We start from the raw sequence: 23,285 nt of genomic DNA, 5'->3' as shown, positions 1-23,285 counted from the left end.
TTTTCTATCCATCTTCTTAAATTATTGTAGCTTAAACTTTTACTTATATACAAAGAAAAAAGAACTATTTTTTCATATTCTTTTGTACCATTACAGCTAGAAACCACTTAATTTCAATCCAACATCACTCAACATTCATTAATATTACAGTATTTTTGTAAGTAGTCCTTGAATTTCTTCCATTCTTCTTCTGCCGACTCTTCTCCCTGGTCACGGATTCTGCCAGTCATTTCTGCCAATCCCATAAAGTCAATCAATTTCGTCTGCCATTCTTCCAGAGTGGGGAGATCCATATAGCTTTTGGATGGGGTGGGTAAGGATAGGCTGAGCAGCTAATTCTGTCATGTTTCAGTCTCACTGGTGCTCAGCTGTACAAAATTTGTACTTTTAAAACATAAATCCAGACTTTTCAATGCGTTCATCCATAAATGATGCATTTTGTATGCATTGTATATGCATATTTTATGTAAAATGTGTATGCTTGTGTGCACTTTTTCCATGCCAAAACTACATCACGAAACCCTGAGAAAGTCATAATCCAACCGGGAGCTGCATTTGCATCCACAAGCAAACTCAGGGGTATCAAATTGGGTCAGCCCTCTGTGAAAAGTAGACCATGAACATTCCTCCCTCATTCCCGGGGGTTGGGAGTTGGGCAAAATTTTTCAGTCAATGAAGATGAAGATTGTCACTGATCAGTTGGTGGAATTGTCCTTTATAGGCCAAAGGAAGATAAAATACCTTTTCTAATTCTCTGCCTGGCTTACACCAGCAGAATAGAAAGTATGGGAGAGGCATTCCACTTCCTTCATTTCCTGTTCCATCTTTCTTTTTTTCACCCCGACCCTATAGTTTTCCCAGAGAAATCGCTGAGAGGGAAAGTAAGTACACCAGCTTTAGGGCTGCATACCCTCCAACATTTCTCCAATGAAAATAGGGATGTCTTGAATAATAACAATAACAAATTTATTATATATACCCATTTGACCGGGTTGGTCCAACCACTCTGGGTGTCTTCCAACATATAATAAAACATTAAACATTTTTTTTTATTATTATTCTATACAGGACTCCCTTCAGGTGTCCTCTATCGGTTTTATGTTTACTTTATCTCTTTAGCTTGGAGGTCACATAATGCCATACTTTCCAACATTTCTCCGATGAAAATAGGGAAACCCAAGGAAACACTGGTTGTTACAGGATCAAATCGGAAACCAGGATGACTTCTGTAAATCTGGGACTGTCCCTGAAAAATAGGGACACTTGGAGGGTCTGAATTGATGTAGCTTGTTCCCCATTCCAAAGTCCATGGAATAGGATGTCAGCATACTTCAAACACACCCATGGAACACTTCCTTTTTTTGCCTATTCCTTCATTGGGAGGTGTATGAGGTTGAATCTCCCTTTCCGAGGATAGACCTTTTCCAACTTCAGAGACTCCTTAGGGACCATAGAATTGCAGCGTAAGTGACATGAGCATTTGTTTCTTCTCTCCCCCACCCACCCCCCTGCAAAGCCTGGGCTGAACGAGCAAGGCTTTTTTGCACCTTTTTATATGCTGTGTTTAATCACATTTTATGAAGACTGTTATCCGCTGTGAACCCTTGGGGAAAGGCTGGGTATAGGTTATAAAGCTAAAATATGAATAGGCTGTTGCAAAGTGTTTGAGTTAACATGTTGTAAATGCAACCATGAAGCCTTCACTGCTGGGGAATTATAATCGGCAGTGCTCTCCCATAGTTATTGCCGTGAACAAAAAATGGACGTGTGTGTGTGTGTGTGTGTGTGTGTGTGTGTGTGTTTATAGATTGTCTCTCTTGTCAACTGAGATTACTATGAATTTACTCATCTGTATATAAGTGCATGTATGCAGCTGACAATGTGCCTAACTATTGTGGAATAGCCTCTTGGGCCTAACACAATCTCGTATGAGTAAACATTCATGTAGACTAGAGTTTTATTTACATATGAATTGATCTACATAGAAAGCAGTCAGAAAACTGCAAGCTATTCAATCTATCCAGGATTCTGTAATAATGTTTGTGTGCATGAACATGGTACATAGGGTATAGCACGCATACATTCACATGCAGATACAGACTCTCATTAAATCAGTCTCTAATACGTTTTGAAAAAGTAGGCAAGCTCAATTGGTGCCATTGGGAATTTTTTCCCTAAGGTGTCTAGCTACACAGGGAGAATCTCAACTCCAATTGCTGGGTGGTGGTGAAGCGATAATCCCTCCTCTCGTGTTGCCTTCCCAATAAAAATTGGTCTCCCCTGTGCCTTTAGTTACTTAAGGAAAATGCAAGCTCTTTAGCTGTGTGCTACATAATAAAATAAATGTCTCATTTGGCTCAAAAACCAAACCAGGAGGAGAGAAGGATGCAGACTAGCAGGAACCGTTTGCCCACTTTGAAACATATTTATTCCTAGTGAAAGTTGCAAAGACTGATAAAGGAGAGTTAAATTCAAGAAGCAAGATGTATAATCATATTTTATTATACAGTGGTACCTCAGGTTAAGTACTTAATTCATTCTGGAGGTCCGTTCTTAACCTGAAACTGTTCTTAACCTGAAGCACCACTTTAGCTAATGGGGCCTCCCGCTGCCGCCGCGCCGCCAGAGCCCGATTTCTGTTATCATCCTGAAGCAAAGTTCTTAACCTGAAGCACTATTTCTGGGTTAGCGGAGTCTGTAACCTGAAGCGTATGTAACCTGAGGTACCACTGTACACATTAGTCTGAATAGCTCAGTTCCTTAGAGCATGGTGCTGATAACCAGTGTTTCAAACTCCCATTGTTCTAGGCACATTTTGCAACAGGGAATTTCATTAGCGCGAGCACTGTCTGAGCTCTGGGCGCAGTACTGCGCCTAAGATTTCAGATTAAAACTGCAGAGTGGAAGCGAAGGAGGACCTTTTTCTGCCTCCCCACTTCTAGCTACTCTCTGAAGATTGGAGAAGAGACCTTGTTAAGAATATTACCAGGGTGGGCAGAGGAAGGACTACTAGACCATGTGAATAACGAACATAATATTTTAGCTGCAGTTCATTCATTTTCAGCTCTGTATCTTGTTATAAAAAAGTTCACCAGGACATTCTGCTGTTGCGGCCATAACCTAGTCTTAAGGTGCCATTTAGCTCCTAGCTTTCATATCTCAGTTTTGAACACTGTTGATAACACCAAGGTTGCAGGTTCAATCCCTGTAAGGGACAGCTGCATATTCCAACTCTTCAATTCTATAATTCTATGTGATGTAATTTTAAAAGCTCTGTGGGAATCTGGCCCACTAAAACATTTCATGTACAGACTGTAAGAATGAAGATACAGCAGATATGGGGAAGTTCTGGCTCTCCAGATGTTGACTCCCATCGTCACTCACGATTGACCATGCTGGCTGGGGATGATGAAAGCTAGAGTTCAACATCATCTGCAGGAGGGGTCCAATCACAGTGGGGCAGCGTACCTGCAGCCTGCTGGGTGGTGCAAAAACTAGGCATCTGATGCAGCTCAGCAAAGCGAGAGGTGCAAATGCACCTCCTTAATTTATCTCCCCCAATGATTTTGCATCTTTTTATAGCAGGTGCAAAATAAACTTTTGGAACATTTTCGGGAAAGAAACCTGCTGGCCAGCCCTGGCACCAAAAGTTCACCTTTCCAATAACCTGCAAGACAGAAAGGGACTACATTTCCAGCACAAATGTCCTTTGTCTCAAATTACTTGCTGCGTTTGAGTTGCAGATGACGATCCCTCTTCAACCGCCGGGAGGCACATTTTATGTCCTCCTCATCTAAAAGGGCTGATTCCATGAAGCTGCCCGCTCCAGTGTAAAGTGATAAGAATAAAAATGGGTTAAAAAAGTTTAATAGATATGCCATTTCTCCTTTTAACAAGTAAGAAGGGGGCTTCAGAGCTCATTCTAATCCTATTATTATGCAAAAGAAATCCATAAAACTTAATATCCTTGGGGTATCCTAACTTTTCTGCTTGTATTACTCCACCAGCCAGGCCACTGAGCCTGTCCCAGGCAGACCTGATTTAATGTGTCGGGGTTTGAATTTATATGCCAAACTTCATAGTTACTTCTGATACTTTGGAAGTGGCAATTCAGCTGAAAGTGCCGTATAAACCCCAATTAAAGCAGGATTTGAGTGACAGGGCATAGCTCCAAAGCAAGTTTCTAAGTGGTTAAGGTTGAAATATTTTGTGAAGCGGTGTTTTTGGAGGTGTGTGTTTTGTGAGGGAGGGGGTGGGCGTTAATTCCGAAATCCTTGGTAAGATAAGAGCATACCGCCTATGTTCAAAAAGCGAAATCCTTGGGGGAGAAAAATAATTACCATGGAATCTGCTGACAAGAATCTTTCGCTGCTTTTTAAGTAAAATGTTTAGTGATAGGTACTCATGCCTTCTTAAAAGCACACACTTACTTCAATCAAAATGGCAGATAAAGTGGTAACACTGTTCCTGCACTGTACCACTTCAGAGCCTCCGAGTGTCCCTATTTTCCAGGGATGTCCCTGGTTTAGAGAAGCTGTCCTGGTTTCTGGATCTGATCCCAAAATGTCCCACTTTTCCTTAGGATGTCCCTATTTTCACTGGAGAAATGTTGGAGGGTATAGAGTTTTCCAACCCCTGAGCCATCTGAAGGCAGCCCTGTATAGGGAAGCTTTTTAAATGTTTAATGTTTTATTATGCTTTTATATATCTTGGAAGCTGCCAAGAGTGGCTAGGGCAACCCAATGAGATGTGTGGAGTATTGTTGTTGTTTAGTTGTTTAGTTGTGTCCGACTCTTCGTGACCCCATGGACCAAAACACGCCAGGCACTCCTGTCTTCCACTGCCTCCCGCAGTTTGGTCAAACTCATGCTGGTAGTTTCGAGAACACTGTCAACCATCTGGTCCTCTGTCGTCCCCTTCTCCTTGTGCCCTCCATCTTTCCCAACATCAGGGTCTTTTCCAGGGAGTCTTCTCTTTTCATGAGGTGGCCAAAGTATTGGAGCTTCAGCTTCAGGATCTGTCCTTCCAGTGAGCACTCAGGGCTGATTTCCTTCAGAATGGATAGGTTTGATCTTCTTGCAGTCCATGGGACTCTCAAGAGTCTCCTCCAGCACCATAATTCAAAAGCATCAATTCTTCGGCTATCAGCCTTCTTTATGGTCCAGCTCTCACTTCCATACATCACTACTGGGAAAACCATGGCTTTAACTATACAGACTTTTGTTGGCAAAGTGATGTCTCTGCTTTTTAAGATGCTGTCTAGGTTTGTCATTTTTGTCATTGCTTTTCTCCCAAGAAGCAAGCGTTTTTTAATTTTGTGACTGCTGTCCCCATCTGCAGTGATCATGGAGCCCAGGAAAGTAAAAATCTCTCACTGCCTCCATTTCTTCCCCTTCTATTTGCCAGGAGGTGATGGGACCAGTGGCAATGATCTTAGATTTTTCGATGTTGAGCTTCAGACCATATTTTGCGCTCTCCTCTTTCACCCTCATTAAAAGGTTATTCAATTCCTCCTCACTTTCTGTCATCAAGGTTGTGTCATCTGCGTATCTGAGGTTGTGGGGTATAGCTTCTCTAAATCAGGGCCTGTCCCTGGAATATAGATATTTCAGGGTGTCTGAAGTGGTACAGTGCAGGAATAGTTTTACCACTTAGGTTGTTGCCTATACTTGTCCTACTCAGAGTAAACCCACAGAATAATTTCTTAATGCACTGCCTCTTGTGTACTCCATAGAGAAAAATGTGGTGTAGAAAATATTTGGGGAAACTAAGAGGAAATACATAGTAGCTTGCAAGTCTTTTTTTTTTTTAAGCTGGACATCTACTGCAGTTCTGGCAAGAATCTGAAATGGCAGAGAAATGTCAAGTGAGCGTGGAAAAAAGGAAAGGTGGCAGAGCAGGTCTGGGTAATTTCAATCCCCCATTTGAAATGAGTAAATAAATATTTGTATAGTACACAGAAGGCATTTTTATAATCAAAAACTACCGACTTCTAAGTGACCACTGCAATTCTTGCGCTAACAACCTGGAAATTTACCAAGAGATTTTTTAAAAAGAAATTTGAACAGCATTTGAGCTATTCCTCTGTCTAAATATACCAAACAATATCTCAAATATACAGAACTGAAAATAAATGCCAGAATGCCCTCTGTGCTGGTGGATTGCTGTTGCTCACCAGAGTTGGGTCTCTCAGAAAAGAGCCCAAAGATATGAAGATTCAGTTGTTAATGACAAGCTAATGGTATTCTCTAGGCACATGGTTAGCAACACATGTAGAAAATCCCTCCTCTCTGAGGGATCGTGATCTGTTTTTCACCTTATCACTGCTAGCATCACATTTTAAAAAATGTTCTGACACTGTGGTTGGTTCATATTGCCCGATTCTCTTATTTCTGAGGAGCCATGAATGGGAAAATGAGAGAGAGAGAGAGAGAGAGCGCGCAGCGGAATGATGCATCCTGAACAAGGCATGGCTGTCTGTCAGGAACACTGAACAGGATCATTCCATACTCCAACATTTTAAAGAGATAAGAAGATAAGAAGAGCCTGCTGAATCAGGCCAATGACCCATCTAGTCCTGCAAAACCCACCAAGAAGAATTGTGTGTTTTTTTTATTGCTTTGAGATATTTTATGTAAAGTGATTCATAAACAGAATTAAATAAACACATAAATGAATTAAATAAACACATCAACTTGATACCCCCCACCTGCTGCCCAAAGTGGTTCCATCCTGTGGACCAGACTCTAGCAAATATGGGGGTGGGGGTGGGGGGTTGGTTTAGAGATGCATCTGTAATATTCTGAGGCAACTGGGGAAGGGACAAAAGTATGTGGTGATTTTTACCTCATCTTCTTCAGTAAGTGCCTTAAATAAATAAGTTTATTTTTTCATATTTATTTTGACGTACTCATCACAATATTTATGTTCCACCTGTTAGGCGGGCAACTCAGGGTGGTGTACAAAAAAAATATGCAGTGCAATAGTTCATTTGTTAATTATTGTAATGTAAAATACCAAGTCATTGTTCAACCTTGCGTATTATTTTCACTCATATAAATTGGGCGTTCTGCTTAAAATGTAATAGTAATTACATTATTGTATAAGCTAAATACCATCAAGTTATGGTGTGGCCTAAGAAGTTATATAATGCTTTCAAAGCTGTAATTGGTGTGTGTGTGTGTGTGTATGCATAATATGAAATTACTTACAAATGAACGTTTTTCTATATTTTGTAATTATATTATTTTTTGCCATTTTTCTTAAATACCACCACCACCTCCAAATAGAACAATCCAGTGGTTTTTCCCCTAAAAAAATGTTTAGGGGGTACTCTCATTTTCCTACTCATATTGAAATACTGCCCTTCAATGAGGCCAAACTTAGATTCACAAAATGTTTAGGGGTATGCGTACCCCTGCGTCCCCCCAGAAAAAAAGTACTGGAAAAATCATGCAATCAAAAAACCTTAAGTTCTACAGTGGCAGACAGCAATGGCCAGCCAAAGTCACGGCTAATAATGATAATAATAGTTTTCAGCATGCACTGAAATATTGCTGAGTGCCTTGTTTCTGAGAGAAGAGTATTCCAGAGAGTGGGCACCACCACAGAAAAGGCCCTCGTTCTGATTGTTATCAAATGGCTTTCTGCAGGCTGCTCATCTTCATGATCTTATTTATTTTCATTACTTTTTATCCAGTTTTCCTTCCAAGGAGCTTAAAGTGGCATGCATGGTTCCCCACACCCAACCCAACCCCATTTTACCCTCCTATGAGATGGGTTAGACTAAGAGTCTGAGGTGATCCCGAGGCCGACTTTTAATTTTGTGGCTGAGTGGGAATTTGAACCCTGGTTTCTCAGGTCCTAGTCCTACACCTGCGGGGGGCTGTGGTCTAAACCACTGAGCCTCTTGGGCTTGCCGATCAGAAGGTCGGCGGTTCAAATCTCTGTGACAGGGTGAGCTCCTGTTGCTCTGTCCCAGCTCCTGCCAACCTAGCAGTTCGAAAGCACGCCAGTACAAGTAGATAAATAGGTACCACTGTGGCGGGAAGGTAAACAGTGTTTCCGTGTGCTCTGGTTTCCGTCACGGTGTCCCATTGCACCAGAAGCGGTTTAGTCATGCTGGCCACATGGCCTGGAAAGCTGTCTGCAGACAAACGCCGGCTCCCTTGGCCTGAAAGTGAGATGAGCGCCGCAACCCCATAGTCTCCTTTGACTGGACTTAACTGTCCAGGGGTCCATTACCTTTAGTCCTACACTCTAATTCACTTCACTACCCTGGCTCAAGTTAAGGACTGCATCACTCTTGCAGGAGCAGCCAGCTCTTTGTGCATGTGATCATTTTGCAAAGAAAAAAGGAAGACAACATCCTTATCAATGAGCTGTGTTTTGCTTCACCAGGCTGCGTTTTAATGAAGGAACCTCCGAGCTGCTAACAATCACACAAACGGGAGGCGTAAGACCTTCGAGGCGAGCGATGCCGTTGTCATGGAAACTCACCCTGCTTCTGTCACTCACCAGCTGTCTTACAGGTAAGTACAAAACTCTTACGCTGCCGTGTTATGTATTTCATTTCATCTCTATCCCCTCCGTTATCAACCAAGCAATCCCTAGGCTGGGGAGAGAGGGTGGGTACATCAGATACGAAATCAAAATAACAGAAGTTATTGAACAGGGTGCAATTAAAGAAGTTACTTTATTAGGCACAGACATGACAGCAAACATGAGCACAAAGTTGGCAACGGCAAGCAACAATCAAGGAAACTAGTGTAGGGATAAAAGTATGGGATGCAGGAATTAGGATAATAATGCCCCCTGTACTGTCTTCTCCAGGGATCAAGCTTTCTGAAAATCTCAGTGTCAATCATATCTTTATTGATTTCACCCCTCCTAATTCTTATCAAACTCCATGAATTAGAGAACTCGTTTGGTAAAGAAAACCCAAACAGTTATATGCAGTATTATAACGGAGTGTAATATTCTACGCATATCCCACATTAACTAAAATAGCAGGCACATAAACCAGTGTTTCCCAAACTCTGAGGGGGGCACAGCCCCCTTGGTTCTATAAATACATGCCCAGTGCCCCCCTACCCTATCCAAAGCATTATTCAAAATAGCATTTTGCACGACCCGCTAAGATGACAGAACAATTCAAAGCGGTTAAAAATTAATTAGAACTTCATTCAAAATCCAATTAATACTACTTAGCTTAATTAATTCAACAAAATTGAGGAACCTCATCCAGTGATACCAGCTTTTCAAAGTCTGATAGTCATGTACACCTCTGCCACCCAGTTGCCTCTTAGCGCCGCGCTAGGTAATCTCACTGCCCCACCCAAGGGGCAGTACTACTTACTGACTTAAACAGATAATGCAACAAATGCATGTACCTGTATAAAAATACTCAGGTATTAATACTTGTAAAATTAAGCTGCAGAAATATAGTACTTCGCAGGGCATGACTCTCATATACATATGATAAGTGTAATGTTTTTGGCCAATTTTGGAGCACGTTGGATGTCTGTAGTAGTTTATGTATTCAAATGAAGTGATGTGTTCCACAGGTATGCAACCTGGGGCTCCGCTCATTTTATTTGGGTCTCAATGTTTCGTGAAGTTTCCTCATACCTCTATCCCGTCAGAGTTCCTTCCTTCCTGTTCATTACCTCCTCATCCTTGCGCACACCTGTTTTTAACTTAGTAACTAGATGCATGCCTATTTACTACACAAGTGGGGACAGTGGCGTAGCATGGGTTGTCAGCACCTGGAGCAAGGCAAGTAATTTGCGCCCCCTAACCCTAGCTCTCTCTCTGCACCGCACGGCACACCTGGCACCCCCCACACACAGTGGGCGGCGACCCGGCGGCTCGGATCGGATTCGCACAGCCAGCACTGCAGTGAGAAAGAGTGAGTGAGCCAGGTAGGGGCAGAGAGCTGCGAGTGCGAGCGCGCGCCCTCCCCAGATGTTGCGCCCGGTGCGCCCGCCCCCCCTGCACCCCCCACGCTACGCCACTGAGTGAGGATAAATGTTTTGACTGATCAGCACAATACATTGCCGCTGCTGATGTTTTGTATGGCCTTATCATTTGTAGTCCACAAAGCATTTCTGATAGGGCCCAAGCATGCAGGCAGAAAGAAGGGAAATCAGTGGTATATGCTTAGGTCACGGGCTAAGCTAAAAATAGCTAAGTATTAGGCAATTCCATCATGGGTCTCCAACGTTTCTTGTAGTTTGGCCCATAATCATTTATTTTTCAGGCTGAGAAATTCCATATATTGTTATCACCGGCTGCACTCCATATACAGCGGAGGCGACACAGCCCCTTTGAAATATAAACCGTCAAAAAGAGAGAGAAAGGGAATTAGCATTACAAAACAATATTGCACATCATTTGAAATGAAATGCTAATCAGAGTGTTATTTTGAAGAATCACAAAACACAGGAAGCATTAGTCAGTCAACTAGGAATGCTGTTTAAAATTAAATACCTGTTCTGCCTTTTAGATTGCAATTCCTATTGATTCCTGCCAGGTATTCACTGAGGTCTGTGTTATCCCATTTAATTCATTGACTAGATCCCCAGATTTATTGCAGCTTTACTAAAGAAGATTATTGTATAAAAATAATGTTTGCTTCAGTGTTACCGTGCATTACGTTTACCCCAACAAATGGCGTTCGCATTCTGAACATTTGCATGAGGTAATTTGCTGCACTATGCCTTGCTATCTGTTATGCAACGACTAGAAATATAGCTTTCCTTATAAAACGGTGGTTCTTTTGGTTCTGTGAGACAGATCCTTATCAGATCCTAGCCTCAAGGGGCAAATTTGACAGGTGGGTGGGGCTGTCAATCACCTGTCAATCATTTGATGGAGTCTAGGGGTGTGGCAAGGGGGCACAGAGTGAGGAGAGGCACAAGTAATCTACACCCCTTTCAGCTTGGTCTCATGACCTAACAACTCGGTGGAACTTAGCTGGCAAAAAGAGTGGCACAAGTCAAATTTCTCTGGAGCGGAGTTTGGAATAGGGGGAACATAAGCCAGCGTACGTTAGGTCAGCTTTCTGTACCTAGGAATGTTCCACTAGCCACACCAATGGCAACCGCAGCCATGTTGATGTCATTGAAATTTTACTCAGTATTAACCCATCAAAAAAACGAAGATCATGGCCACTGGTCCCATCACCTCCCGGCAAATAGAAGGGGAAGAAATGGAAGCAGTGAGAGATTTTACTTTCTTGGGCTCCATGATCACTGCAGATGGTGACAGCAGTCACGAAATTAAAAGACGCCTGCTCCTTGGGAGAAAGGCGATGGCAAACCTAGACAGCATCTTAAAAAGCAGAGACATCACCTTGCCAACAAAGGTCCGTATAGTAAAGCTATGGTTTTCCCAGTAGTGATGTATGGAAGTGAGAGCTGGACCATAAAGAAGGCTGATCGCCGAAGAATTGATGCTTTTGAATTATGGTGCTGGAGGAGACTCTTGAGAGTCCCATGGACTGCAAGAAGATCAAACCTATCCATTCTGAAGGAAATCAGCCCTGAGTGCTCACTGGAAGGACAGATCCTGAAGCTGAGGCTCCAATACTTTGGCCACCTCATGAGAAGAGAAGACTCCCTGAAAAAGACCCTGATGCTGGGAAAGATGGAGGGCACAAGGAGAAGGGGACGACAGAGGACCAGATGCTTGACAGTGTTCTCGAAGCTACAAACATGAGTCTGACCAAACTGCGGGAGGCAGCGGAAGACAGGAGTGCCTGGCGTGCTCCGGTCCATGGGGTCACGAAGAGTCGGACACGACTAAACAACAACAACAACAATTAACCCAGAGCAGATCCCAACGTATATTTAGTAGAGTAAAAACGTAAACACGTTGCAGGATTCCCCCCCAAAATAGACCAGAGGCAATTAATATTTCATCCATCAGAGCTTTACTGCTACTGAAGGCAAATGAGCATAATGGTCACAAATCCAATACATCCAGGATAGGCACTGTCCATAAGAAATCCAGTTGCAGCAGACTTGACTTAAACTTACAATAACTTTTAATAAGTCTAAACCTTAACACTAAGCAAACTATGTACAGAACACCACACCAGAAGAGAGATGGAAAGAGAAAGTGAAACCCAGGCTCCTTCTGGCCTTTACTCAGCATGACCTTGACTGAAAGAGATAAGAGAACCAGTTTAAACCAGCTGTACTCAGCTTCTCTGAAGGTATAAGCCAAACATCATGAACCTTCTGCTTGTTTCTTTCACACAGAGAAGCTTCCAGAACTCTCTTGAATTTATTAGAATAGGAAAGATCTCTACACATCAGATCAATTCTTTCTGCACTAAGAAATGCAAACTGACAGTTGACTCATAATAAAAATGGCAAAAGTCTTGGTCTTCTCAGCTGTTGGGGAACTGCTGTAGCTCATACAACAGAACTTCCTCTTCTGCTCCTGACACCCCCAAGCCCTTGCAGACCCTCAAAATGGTTGTCTGGTTGTGGAGGAGTAGGAGACCGTTCAGAGCACACAGAGGGCACAGGGGAGAAAACGGAGAAGGATACAACCCTTTTGTGATGTACTAATATACAAAGACTCAAGAAAAATATCCAGCTACTGGAAAATAAATTCAAAAGCGATACCTGATACATGTTTATATAGCTATGTCTATGTATATTTTGTTATATCTTCCTGCTTTGAGAATAGCAATATGCTTATTATACATCGTTTTTTAAATGTGAAGATATTGTGTGTAAATGCATATGTGTGCATATATTTACACACACACAATGCCCATCATGATGACAGGCGGAGAACTTTCAGTGGGTAGGTTTATACAGTTCATAGATCCCTGAAGGGGCTAGAAACGCCTTTGGAGAACTGTGTCAAGGAGAATGGAGGACAGACTTTGCTTTTGCTGTAATGTTTTTACTATGTCCCATAGTAGGGAATGGCAGCATTTGCTGATAATCTGGAAATTTAATGCGATTATTTATTTATTTATTTATACTATTTCTCCACTTCATCCAGAAATCACAGGGCAGTTTACACTATAAAAACACAAAAATACATAACACAGTAGCAAACAAAACAATATCCCCCCCCCACCTATACAGTTTTAAGGCCAGAGTTTAAGTAGCCAGAGGCCTGGGAGAAGAGGAATGTAAGCATGGTTTATTGGGGGATGTGGATTAAACATCCCCCGCTAAGCCCTGCCATTAGGAATCAAACTTAATTTACACTGTATCTGCATAGCACCGGCTCATTCTCTCTTATTGGTCATGCTAGAATGTGCCAAAATGTTGGCTTTGTGGGACAGAATATATTTTTCCTGGCTGAAACGTAATTGAATTCAAAGCTGATGGGATCAGGCTGGTTGTCAAGGTAATTCTAACAATGTACTGTTGGCTTTGTCCCTTTTGACATTTGATCACATTACTCTACAATTACACACGTGTTGTTGTGTTACCGCAGTCACTGAACCACGCTTGCCTGCCTGAAAATGCTTTCTCCTATCGATTTGCGTTCCACACGGTCCACTAAGCCAGACGCTTTAGCATTTTAGCTTTCAGTATTCTTGACTGCACTATTCTGGATTGTTGTGCAATGGACGTGGACACTAATCGCTGCCTGTGTTTGAAGGCAGCATTTCAATGTTGAGGTCATGAGAGTATTGGGGGAAGGGAGGGAAATTCTTCTATTGTGCAAAGGAACGAAAGGTTAGGAGACCCTAGGCTGCATAACCTTTTGAATCCCTAACTTCCTGTCCCTGATGACATCAGAATAGGAAGTAGGTGGCCCTTGTGTTACTTTTTCTGATTGCATTATATCTGTTAAGTTGTGGGTGAACATATCAGACGACACAGTGATTCTTCAAACAGCTCTTGTTTATTCACAGGCCAGAACAGAACTGAACTGAAGGGTTCAGTCAGCCTGCTTATATAGAGCTCCAGTACAACGTAACTGTAACAATTTTCTAAAACTATCCAATCACTGAACGTCACTTTCGATCCCTTATTTGCATAACTATCTACAGTATCCCCCTGCTGGCCCAGGGTGAGAACTTCAGTACATAACAATATCCTTTCAGGAATCTTAATACACTGGATGCTCGGGTTGCGAACGTGATCCGTGCGGGAAGCACGTTCGCAACCCGCAGTGCTATGTGTGCACATGCGTGGGTTGCGATTCAGCACTTCTGCACATGTGCAACCGCCGAAACCCAGAAGTAACCTGTTTCGGTACTTCCAGGTTTCGACACGTCCATAACCTGAAAAAACGCAACCAGAAGGGTATGTAACCCAGGGTATGACTGTACATTGGCAGGCCATGTTTCTCTATCTCACTCCCCCCCCATACTGTCCTTCATCCAAAGATCACAGGGCTGTTTACAATATAAAAATTCAAAAATGCATAACATAGTAACAAATGAGAATACCCCTCCCCATATGCCATAGATTGTTTAATTAGCCAAAGGCCTGGAAGAAGAGGAATGTTTTTGCGTGGTGCGGAAAAGGCCCATTCTCATGTTGCTGCCCTCCAGGCCTCTTGCAGGGGAGGCACAAAGGGCCTCAGATGATGATCACATGGTCCAAGGCAGCAATATGGGGAGAGGCAGCAATAGCATTTCTAATACTACTTTTTCTATTCTTCTCCTTTTTAAACCAATGTTTCTGAGTTTTTATATGTCCTTATTTTTTCTAAATGTTGCCGTGATGCTTTAAAACACCTTTCATGCATCTTCATCCAATTGGGTATCTTGGTGTACATTGTAGCAGGATTAAAATTTTTAAAATAATAATAAATAACCTTTTTTGAGGGGGAGAGAAGGGCCTTGGTTCAGTGGTAGAACATCTGCCTTACATCTGGTTCAATTCCCGACATCATACCCTACAACGTTTCTCTGACGAAGATAGGTAAAGAGACCTTTGACTGTTAGGTCCAGTCGCGGACGATTCTGGGGTTGCGGCACTCATCTCGCTTTATTGGCTGAGGGAGCCGGTGTACAGCTTCCAGGTCATGTGGCCAGCATGACTAAGCCACTTCTGGCGAACCAGAGCAGCTCACGGAAACGCCGTGTACCTTCCCGCCGGAGTGGTATCTATTTATCTACTTTATCTACTTGCACTTTGACGTGCTTTCGAACTGCTATGTTGGCAGGAGCAGGGACCGAGCAACGGGAGCTCACCCCATCGCGGGGATTCGAACCACCGACCTTCTGATTGGCAAGTCCTAGGCTCTGTGGTTTAACCCACAGTGCCACCCGCGATAGGGACACCCTATTTAACAACAACAACAACACATTTTTTTTTACTATTTATACTCCGCCCATCTGACTGGGTTGCCCAAGGCACTCTGGGCAGCTTCGAGCATATATAAAAACATAATAAAACATTAAACGTTAAAAAATGTCCCTATACAGGGCTGCCTTCAGATGTCTTCCAAAGGTTGTCTAGTTACTTAGCTCCTTGGCTCAGGGTCGCAGAACTCCATATCCTCCAACATTTCTCCAATGAAAATAGGGACATCCTAAGGAAAAGCAGGACATTCTGGGATCAGATCAGAAACTGGGATGGTGTCTGTAAATCCTGGACTGTCCCTGGAAAATAGGGGCACTTGGAGGGTCTGCAACATCTCAGGTAGGACTAGGAGAGGTCTAAATGCCCAGACAGCTGCTGTCAGTCAGTGTAGACTAAACTAAACAAGATGGGCTGGTAGTCTGACTTGGAATAAGGCAGCTCCCAATATCCCTACGAATGATTCTATAACCCACAAAGCCAAACTACCAGAGCATCAGCAAAATCCATAAGTTTTAAAGGATTTAGATCTTGTGTTTTTGTTAAAAGCCAGGAGTTAGATATAGGATGGAGATTTAGAATGCTCATAAGAGAAAATTTCATTCCATTTTCACTTTTAATTTGTATACTGCTTTTTCTATATAACTATCCCCAAGGTGGTTTGCAAGCAGAAGAAACTGCAAAATATACAACAAAGATCACACACCTTATAACAATCTAGTCCAATGCAAAAAGTCATGATAAAAACATAACTTTAAAATAAACAACTTATACCAAATAAAGTAATATTCTGTAATCCGTTAGAATATGAAAGCACATAATAAAATTGACTCTCAAAGTATGAGCAACTCACAATTAAATAGAAACTCACTCTTAACAATAACAATTAAAAAAAATGGGCCTTTTCAGTAGTCAGGCTCCCCTTGTAGAACACCCTCCCATCAGATGTCAAAGAAATAAACAAGTATCTGACTTTTAGAAAACAGATGTTTTCTGTTTTCTGTTTCTGCCTATATAGGCAGTCCTATATAGGGAAGTTTTTAATGTTTGATGTTTTACAGTGCTTAATGTGTTTAATTTGGTGGAAGCCACCCAGAGTGGCTGGAGCAACCCGGTCAGATGGACAGCAAATACATTTATTATTATTATTTTTTATTATTATTATTTACTAAACTATGATCAATAAAAAATGACAGCAAATCAAAGTGCATAAAATACCACAATACATCCAAAACCATGCAAAAGGATCATATTGAGAAACAAAGACAGAAAGCTTATTAAAAAAGTAAAAAAAGTACATTAATTTTTTAAAAAATAAAATCAATGTACTTTACTACTCTTGGCCCTCTATTCCACTCCTGGCTTTTAAATAAACACAGCAGTTTCTTCAGACCAAGGATCCTCATGTACAGACATCTGCTCTGGGCCCCCCGAGTTGGATGCTGTAAATCGGAAACAGCAGGCCGCCTCTGAACAGCCGGTCAAGCCACTTATACAGCAATACAAAAATTGCCCTTAAGAGATGAACACGTGTAGAACTAACGCAAGTTTCAGCACCCTGCCTGCTATTCTGACCTACAGCTGCTGATGGGAAAAAGAATTTCCGTCTCTCTTATTAAATCCCTTCCCCTCCATCTGGCAAGTTGGAGGCTTGGAGCGCAACTGACAGGAGAACCTCTGATTGCCTCCCAAAACCCGCCCAACATGCAGTATTCAGATCCTTAGCAGTTCCCTGCCAGCGTAGAAATTTGTTGCCTAAAGGATCAAAAAGTCATTAACCAAACCCCATCCAATATGCATGCCTCCCACCACAGGCAAGAGTCGGTTTCTTTGCCTTTTGATGCTCCTTCTGTCCACTTTCCTTGTGTTCAGCATATGAAGTGTATGTAAATTTCTACATACAGACACACACTGCCCAGTCCAGTGGAAAATGCACTCATGAAATGAGGCCATCTGTCATTGGGTAGGTAGGCTTGATAGGAAAGCTCCCTCAAGCCATCACAGAATCATAGAGTTGGAAGGGACCCTGAAGATCATCTCATTCAGCCCTCTGCAATGCAGGAATATGCCGTTGTCCCATACGGGGATCGAACCTGCAACCTTGGCGTCATCAGCACCACGTGCTAGCCAACTGAACGATTCAGGCATGTGCCTTAAAAAAGTGTTCAATGTTTTGGCAAACCCTTGGATGGCTATGCCGATCTGTGACTGCTCCAAGATCTCAGTGATGACAAAGGAAGGGCCATTTTCTCCTAAATATACTGGGGGCCTTGTACCAAAAGAGGCAATCTTTCAGCGTGGCAGAACCTACCCTCTGGTAAAAGGTAAAGGTAAAGAGACCCCGACCATTAGGTCCAGTCGGGACCGACTCTGGGGTTGCAGCGCTCATCTCGCTTTATTGGCCGAGAGAGCCAGCGTACAGCTTCCAGGTCATGTTGCCAGCATGACTAAGCCGCTTCTGGTGAACCAGAGCAGTGCACGGAAACACTGTTTACCTTCCCACCGGAGCAGTACCTATTTATCTACTTGCACTTTGAGGTGCTTTGAACTGCTAGGTTGGCAGTAGCAGGGACCGAGCAACTGGTGCTCACCTCATTGCGGGAATTCGAACCGCCAACCTTCTGATCGGCAAGTCCTAGGCTCTGTGGTTTAACGCACAGCGCCACCCGCATCCCTGCTCTGGTACTCCTTGCCTATTGACATTATGTCAACCCAATGAAAAGGATGGTGTGTCTCAAACACAATTGGCCCGCTTTCCCTCTTTCAGGCTTAGATCAGCTCAGCCTGCAGTAGCTGTGCTGCCGAATGGAGTTTGGCTCTGGCGTAACTACACCAGCTTAAATTATGCCTGCTTGCTTTGTGCCAGCTTCTTCTGTGTACAGGATTGCTCCCTAAGGAGTTTTCCCTAGACAGGTTAGTAGTATTAGCGGGATGAAGATTAAGAGGGGGCGAATATAGAGAAAGCAATGAGAAGAGGTGAAGCAAGACCACAGAGAGAGTCTTGTATTGATAAAGGAGCTTAAACTTAATACAGAAAGATAAAGGAAGCCAGTGGTGAGCTAGATAAAAAGAAGAGTGATACATTTACAACCGCAGTCTCAGCTTCTTGCGATGCTGCCCTTCCTTTTCTTAGCTGAGTTTTTAGAGCGGCTTCCAAAAGGAGCTGAAGTGTCAACTGGAATCTGTACTGAACGCCGCCAGGATTTAACTGGAGGAAGTGCAGTTCAAACACACCATAGGCGAGGCCATTTTCATCTCAGCGCAGACCACGAAATGATGGCATTCAAGCTCAGGGCTAGCACTGAGGTGTCATTGCTTTAATTCATCAAGCCTGACCCCTTCGACTCTGTAGCCTGCTGCTAAAAACAGTCCTCTGGTCCTTTCCCAAGGATCTCTGGGTCTCATTTTCCTAAGTGCTGCAGAGGAGAAAAATGTATGTCTGCCCTGAAAAATGTCTTCATCCTTCTATGGCCATTCCTGGTTGCAGGAACTTAGATGTCATATCTTGGCCTAGTTTACAGAGCCAAGCTGATTTAAGCCATTATATCAGACAAAGTGGGGGGTGGCACTTCTGGAATGGGGTATCTGTTTTCATCCTCTTTCCTTCATAGGATGTCCATGGGTTCTAGTGAGAGAGAGGAAGAAAAACTTTTGTCTATCCACTGTCTCCACGATGTGCAGGAAGCTCTTTGAGCATTGCAGTTGAATGCTCAAAAACACTTCCCTGCACCCCTTGCTAACCTGTCACCCTCCACCAAAGGTAAAAGAGTTACCTTGAGAACAAGGCTCTATATAGCAACAAAGCAAGTGGGGGCTGGTCCATTAGAGGGAATGGCACACTGCACCATGAACCTCAGCCTGCCTTCAGACAGTCCTCACCTGCCTGCCTTCTTATTTACAACCAGCCTGGAGGTGGCATTGGCTGTCATCTTCTCCTCAATCCCGGTGGAACTCAATAGGGAGAGGCAAGAGGGGGAACTTAGAAGTAGTTGTCTCTGCCTGTATGGGGCTCTGGCTCCCCCTGCTGTTGGCCTCCGTACCTTCCATCTTACCAGGCCCAGTGGGCAACCCAATGGAGTCCAACTGCATCTCAAAGGCTGGGGTGGGGAGGGGGAGAGAGAGAACTTGCCCATCCCTGGTTTAGTAGAACTAGAAGATTAAACATACATTTATCGGAGATGCTGTACTTGAGACATAAACAGGTAAAAGAAAGAAAGCCCTCGCATGGCTTTTAACTGGATGATTTTTGGCACATTTCCTTGATTAAGCTATGTTTGATCTAACCAGGCACCGTTCTGAGATCCACAGAGGTAAATAAAGTGGAGAATGTTAGTTTACTGCTCTGTCTGGATAAGTATGCTTCTATTCTTCAGAGCTAGTGCTGTGGGAGGCTGGGCTCTCACTTTGCTCCTTAAAATACTGTGTCTAGTAACTGTGTTGCTCAGCAGAGTGCTGTGATGGGTAGCTTTCCCCCCATTAAACGCAGCAGTGTGAAAAGGCCTGATAATCCTGAACAGTGCGCATCCTAAGCATTTAATTCCTCTTGGCAGCACAGCTGCCTGTATCTCAGAGAAAGCCTCCCTTTAAAAGAGTAGACTTCATAGATTCTTGATTGTATCAACTTACTCTCATATGTTCCATTGCAACCCTTTACACTGTGCCATTGTGATCGTATCAATAAGTTCTTCCTCTCCTCCATGTCTACATGGAGGAAAACATGTGATTCAGTGAACCGGGGGGAGGGGCACTGAACTCCCCCATACCCCATTTCTCCGATGAAAATGGGGAGAAATGAATTTTATTACAGTCATCCCTCGTGTTGCGTTTGCTTCAGGTTGAGCATTTTCAGGTTGTATTCCACTGCGACCTGGAAGTACAGTGGTACCTCGGGTTACATATGCTTCAGGTTACAGACTCCACTAACCCAGAAATAGTACATCGGGTTAAGAACTTTGCTTCAGGATGAGAACAGAAATCATGCTCCGGCGGTGCGGCAGCAGCTGGAGGCCCCATTAGCTAAAGTGGTGCTTCAAGTTAAGAACAGTTTCAGGTTAAGAATGGACCTCTGGAACGAATTAAGTACTTAACCCGAGGTACCACTGTACCAGAAAGGGTTACTTCCAGGTTTCGCCACTCGTGCATGTGCAGATGCTCAAAATGACGTCATGTGCAGAAGCGGTAAATCGTGACCTGCGCACGCGCAGACACGGGTTGCATTCTGCTCAGGTTGTGAACAGGGCTCTGGAACAGATCCCATTCGCAACCAGAGGTACCACTGTATTTATACCCTGCCCATCTGACTGGGTTGCCCCAGCCACTCTGGACACATTCCAACATTTATAAAAACATAATAAAAACATGAAACATTTTTTAAAACCTTCCCTATACCAGGCTGCCTTCAGACGGCGGGGGGTTGGATAACTCCATATCCTCCACCATTTCTCAAATAAAAATAGGGACGTCCTAAGGAAACGTGGGACTTTCCTGGATCAAATCAGAAACTGGGGCAGATTCTGTAAATCCGGGATTGTTCCTGGAAAATAAGGACACTTGAGGAAGAGCCACACCACTTCAGACTTTAGAGAAAAGACAAGTGGCATGGCATGACATGGAGGAAGAGACTAGAGAAGCTTTTATCCCTCTCTTGTAACAACAGAGTCCATGGGCATCCAATGATGCTGAACGTTGGAATATTCAGGACAGGCAAAAGAAATTACTTCCTCACACAGCATGCAGTTAAACTATGGAACTCACTCCTACACACTCCAAACTGCTCACCTGGACGGCTTTAAAAAAGGATTAGGCAAAATCACGGAGGATATTTTCATTTCATTTCACTTTTAGTTTGTATACCGACTTTCTATAATACTATATGCAAGGCAGTTTTACTGCAGCAAAATACACAACAAAGAACACACACCATAGTATAAACCTAATCCAAAACAAAAAGTCATGATAAAACATAACTTTAAAACAGAATGACTTTATGTCAAATAAAGTAATAGTCAATAATTTATTAGAACATAACGGTACACAATAAAATTAACTCTCAAAACACCAGCAAATAATAATTAAGCAGAAATTCACTCTTAACAATGACAACAAATAATTACTGAACTATGATCAATGAAAATAACTGCGAGTCACAATGCATAAAATACCACATTACATTAAATATATATATATGTAAAACTGTCAAATTGAGAAACAAAAGTAAGCTATCAGTGGTTACTAGGCACAATGGCTATGTTCCACCTCCACTGTCAGAGGCGGCATTCCTCTAAATACTTGTTTTTGGGAATCACAGGTGGGTAGGATGCTGCTGCACGCATCCGTAGTTTGCAGGATTTCCCCAGGCATCTGATTGGCGACTGTGAGAACAGGATGCTGGAGTAGATATGTCATTGGCTTGATCAAACAGGCTCTTCGTATCAGAGATATTGCTCCAACCCAGTGGATCACTGCCAGAGGGGCACAAAAGCCCCCCTACGATGAAAATAGACTATCAAAAGACAATTGCGAGTCTTGCAAAAGAGCTCTCGTTCTCTGTGGTGTACCCAGATTTTTATCTTTATTCATAGGTTTATGTGTAGCGCTTCAAAAGACTGTCGGACCAGTTTGATCCGAGATGACAGTGGGACAGAACAAATGAGTATATGCACCACAGGGAACAATACATTTCTATCATACTACCTGCAATCCTGGGGAAAAAATATATACTCTGTCTGTAATCTAAGGGAAAGATCTTGGCCAGCCAGTGAATGTTAGCAAGAGCAGATGCAAAACAAGCAGTCAAAAGCGTCTGCAATCATGTCACTGTCAGAGAATCAAGTTAAACAGAAGCAACTGGAAACCCTTCGGAAAGCACAAAAGATCAACTCCCAGGGACTAAAGCTGCAATCCGAAAAACACTTTCTAGGAAGTGATCCCCACTGAGGACAGAGATCATTATTTACAATACATCAAGCATACGAACAGTAGAAGGACCATGATGTTTCTGGCCAAAGCTACACCTAGGGTGGATCTACACACAGGGAAAAAACTACTATAAACAACCCAGAAATTAACCCCTTATAACAAAAGAAAAAAACACTATGGAAAATCGATTAAAAAATTTTTTTGCTCTCCAGCGCCATCTGGTGTTGCATGTTTATAATGCATTCAAAACGCTGGTGGCTTTTTTTTTACTAATGTAGCTGTGTCCCTAGTCCAACATCATGTTCTCACAGTGGCCAGCCAGATGTCTCAACCTCACAAGAAGAACATGAGCACAACAACAGTAAAGCTCTGCTGGATGAAATCTAATTGACTCTGGTCTGTTTTCTTGGGAATCCTGCAATGTGGAATCTACTCTGGATCAATATTCAGTATAATTCCATGGCAAGCACATCAGCACATGCGATGGAAGACATCCATAGAACTTTTACCCCCACTGGAATTAACACAGCAGCTTGTGCGTCAGAAACTCTGTATAAGCCTTCTTTAACCCAGCACTGTCAAGGATGGACTACATTTCCCATCAGCTCCTGCTACCATGGGCAATGCTGAGGGATGATGGGAGGTGCAGTCCAAAAACATCTAGCGGACACTAGGTTGGAGAAGGCTGTTTTTCAAATATCCAAAAGCAACGTCTGCCTCTGCGTGCTGATTTCAGAGATGTAAAGTATTTCCCCCTTCCCAAGAACTCTGATTAGCCAAGAAATATAATTTCACAAAGACAAATGCAGAGAACACTCCACAGTCACAACAGAGAGAGATTTAAGACGAAGCAGCAACTCATAAAAGTTGTCTCAGACAGAAGAAGATGGAAAAAGCTCTTCTTGACTCCTGGGGTTGGTGGGGCTACATCTTTAAATCTCCGACTTAATGGAAAGATAAAAAAGTATGATAAGATTAAATTATATCCATATCAAGAAAGAAAGGGATAGAAAGAACATAGGAAATTGTTGCTTTCATAAATCTGGTTTGCTCTATCACTGTAATAAATCCCTG

The 23,285-nt window shown here is 42.8% G+C and overlaps 1 protein-coding gene across 3 annotated transcripts in view; it reads left to right on the top strand.

Moving 5' to 3' along the window:
- Positions 1 to 23,285, top strand: part of CNTN5 (contactin 5) — a 669,997-nt gene that overhangs the window by 313,695 nt on the left and 333,017 nt on the right. For all 3 annotated transcript variants that reach the window (XM_083609589.1, XM_083609587.1, XM_083609588.1), the window contains exon 3: positions 8,401 to 8,531. In XM_083609589.1, coding sequence (XP_083465715.1) covers positions 8,477 to 8,531 — 55 coding nt within the window. In that variant the 5' untranslated portion in view covers positions 8,401 to 8,476. The remainder of the gene's footprint in view (positions 1 to 8,400; positions 8,532 to 23,285) is intronic.

The sequence above is a fragment of the Podarcis filfolensis genome (assembly GCF_964270895.1).
Source record: "Podarcis filfolensis genome assembly, chromosome: 4".
In the NCBI taxonomy this organism is placed as follows: Eukaryota; Metazoa; Chordata; class Lepidosauria; order Squamata; family Lacertidae; genus Podarcis; species Podarcis filfolensis.
This window is presented reverse-complemented; position numbering and strand designations above follow the sequence as displayed.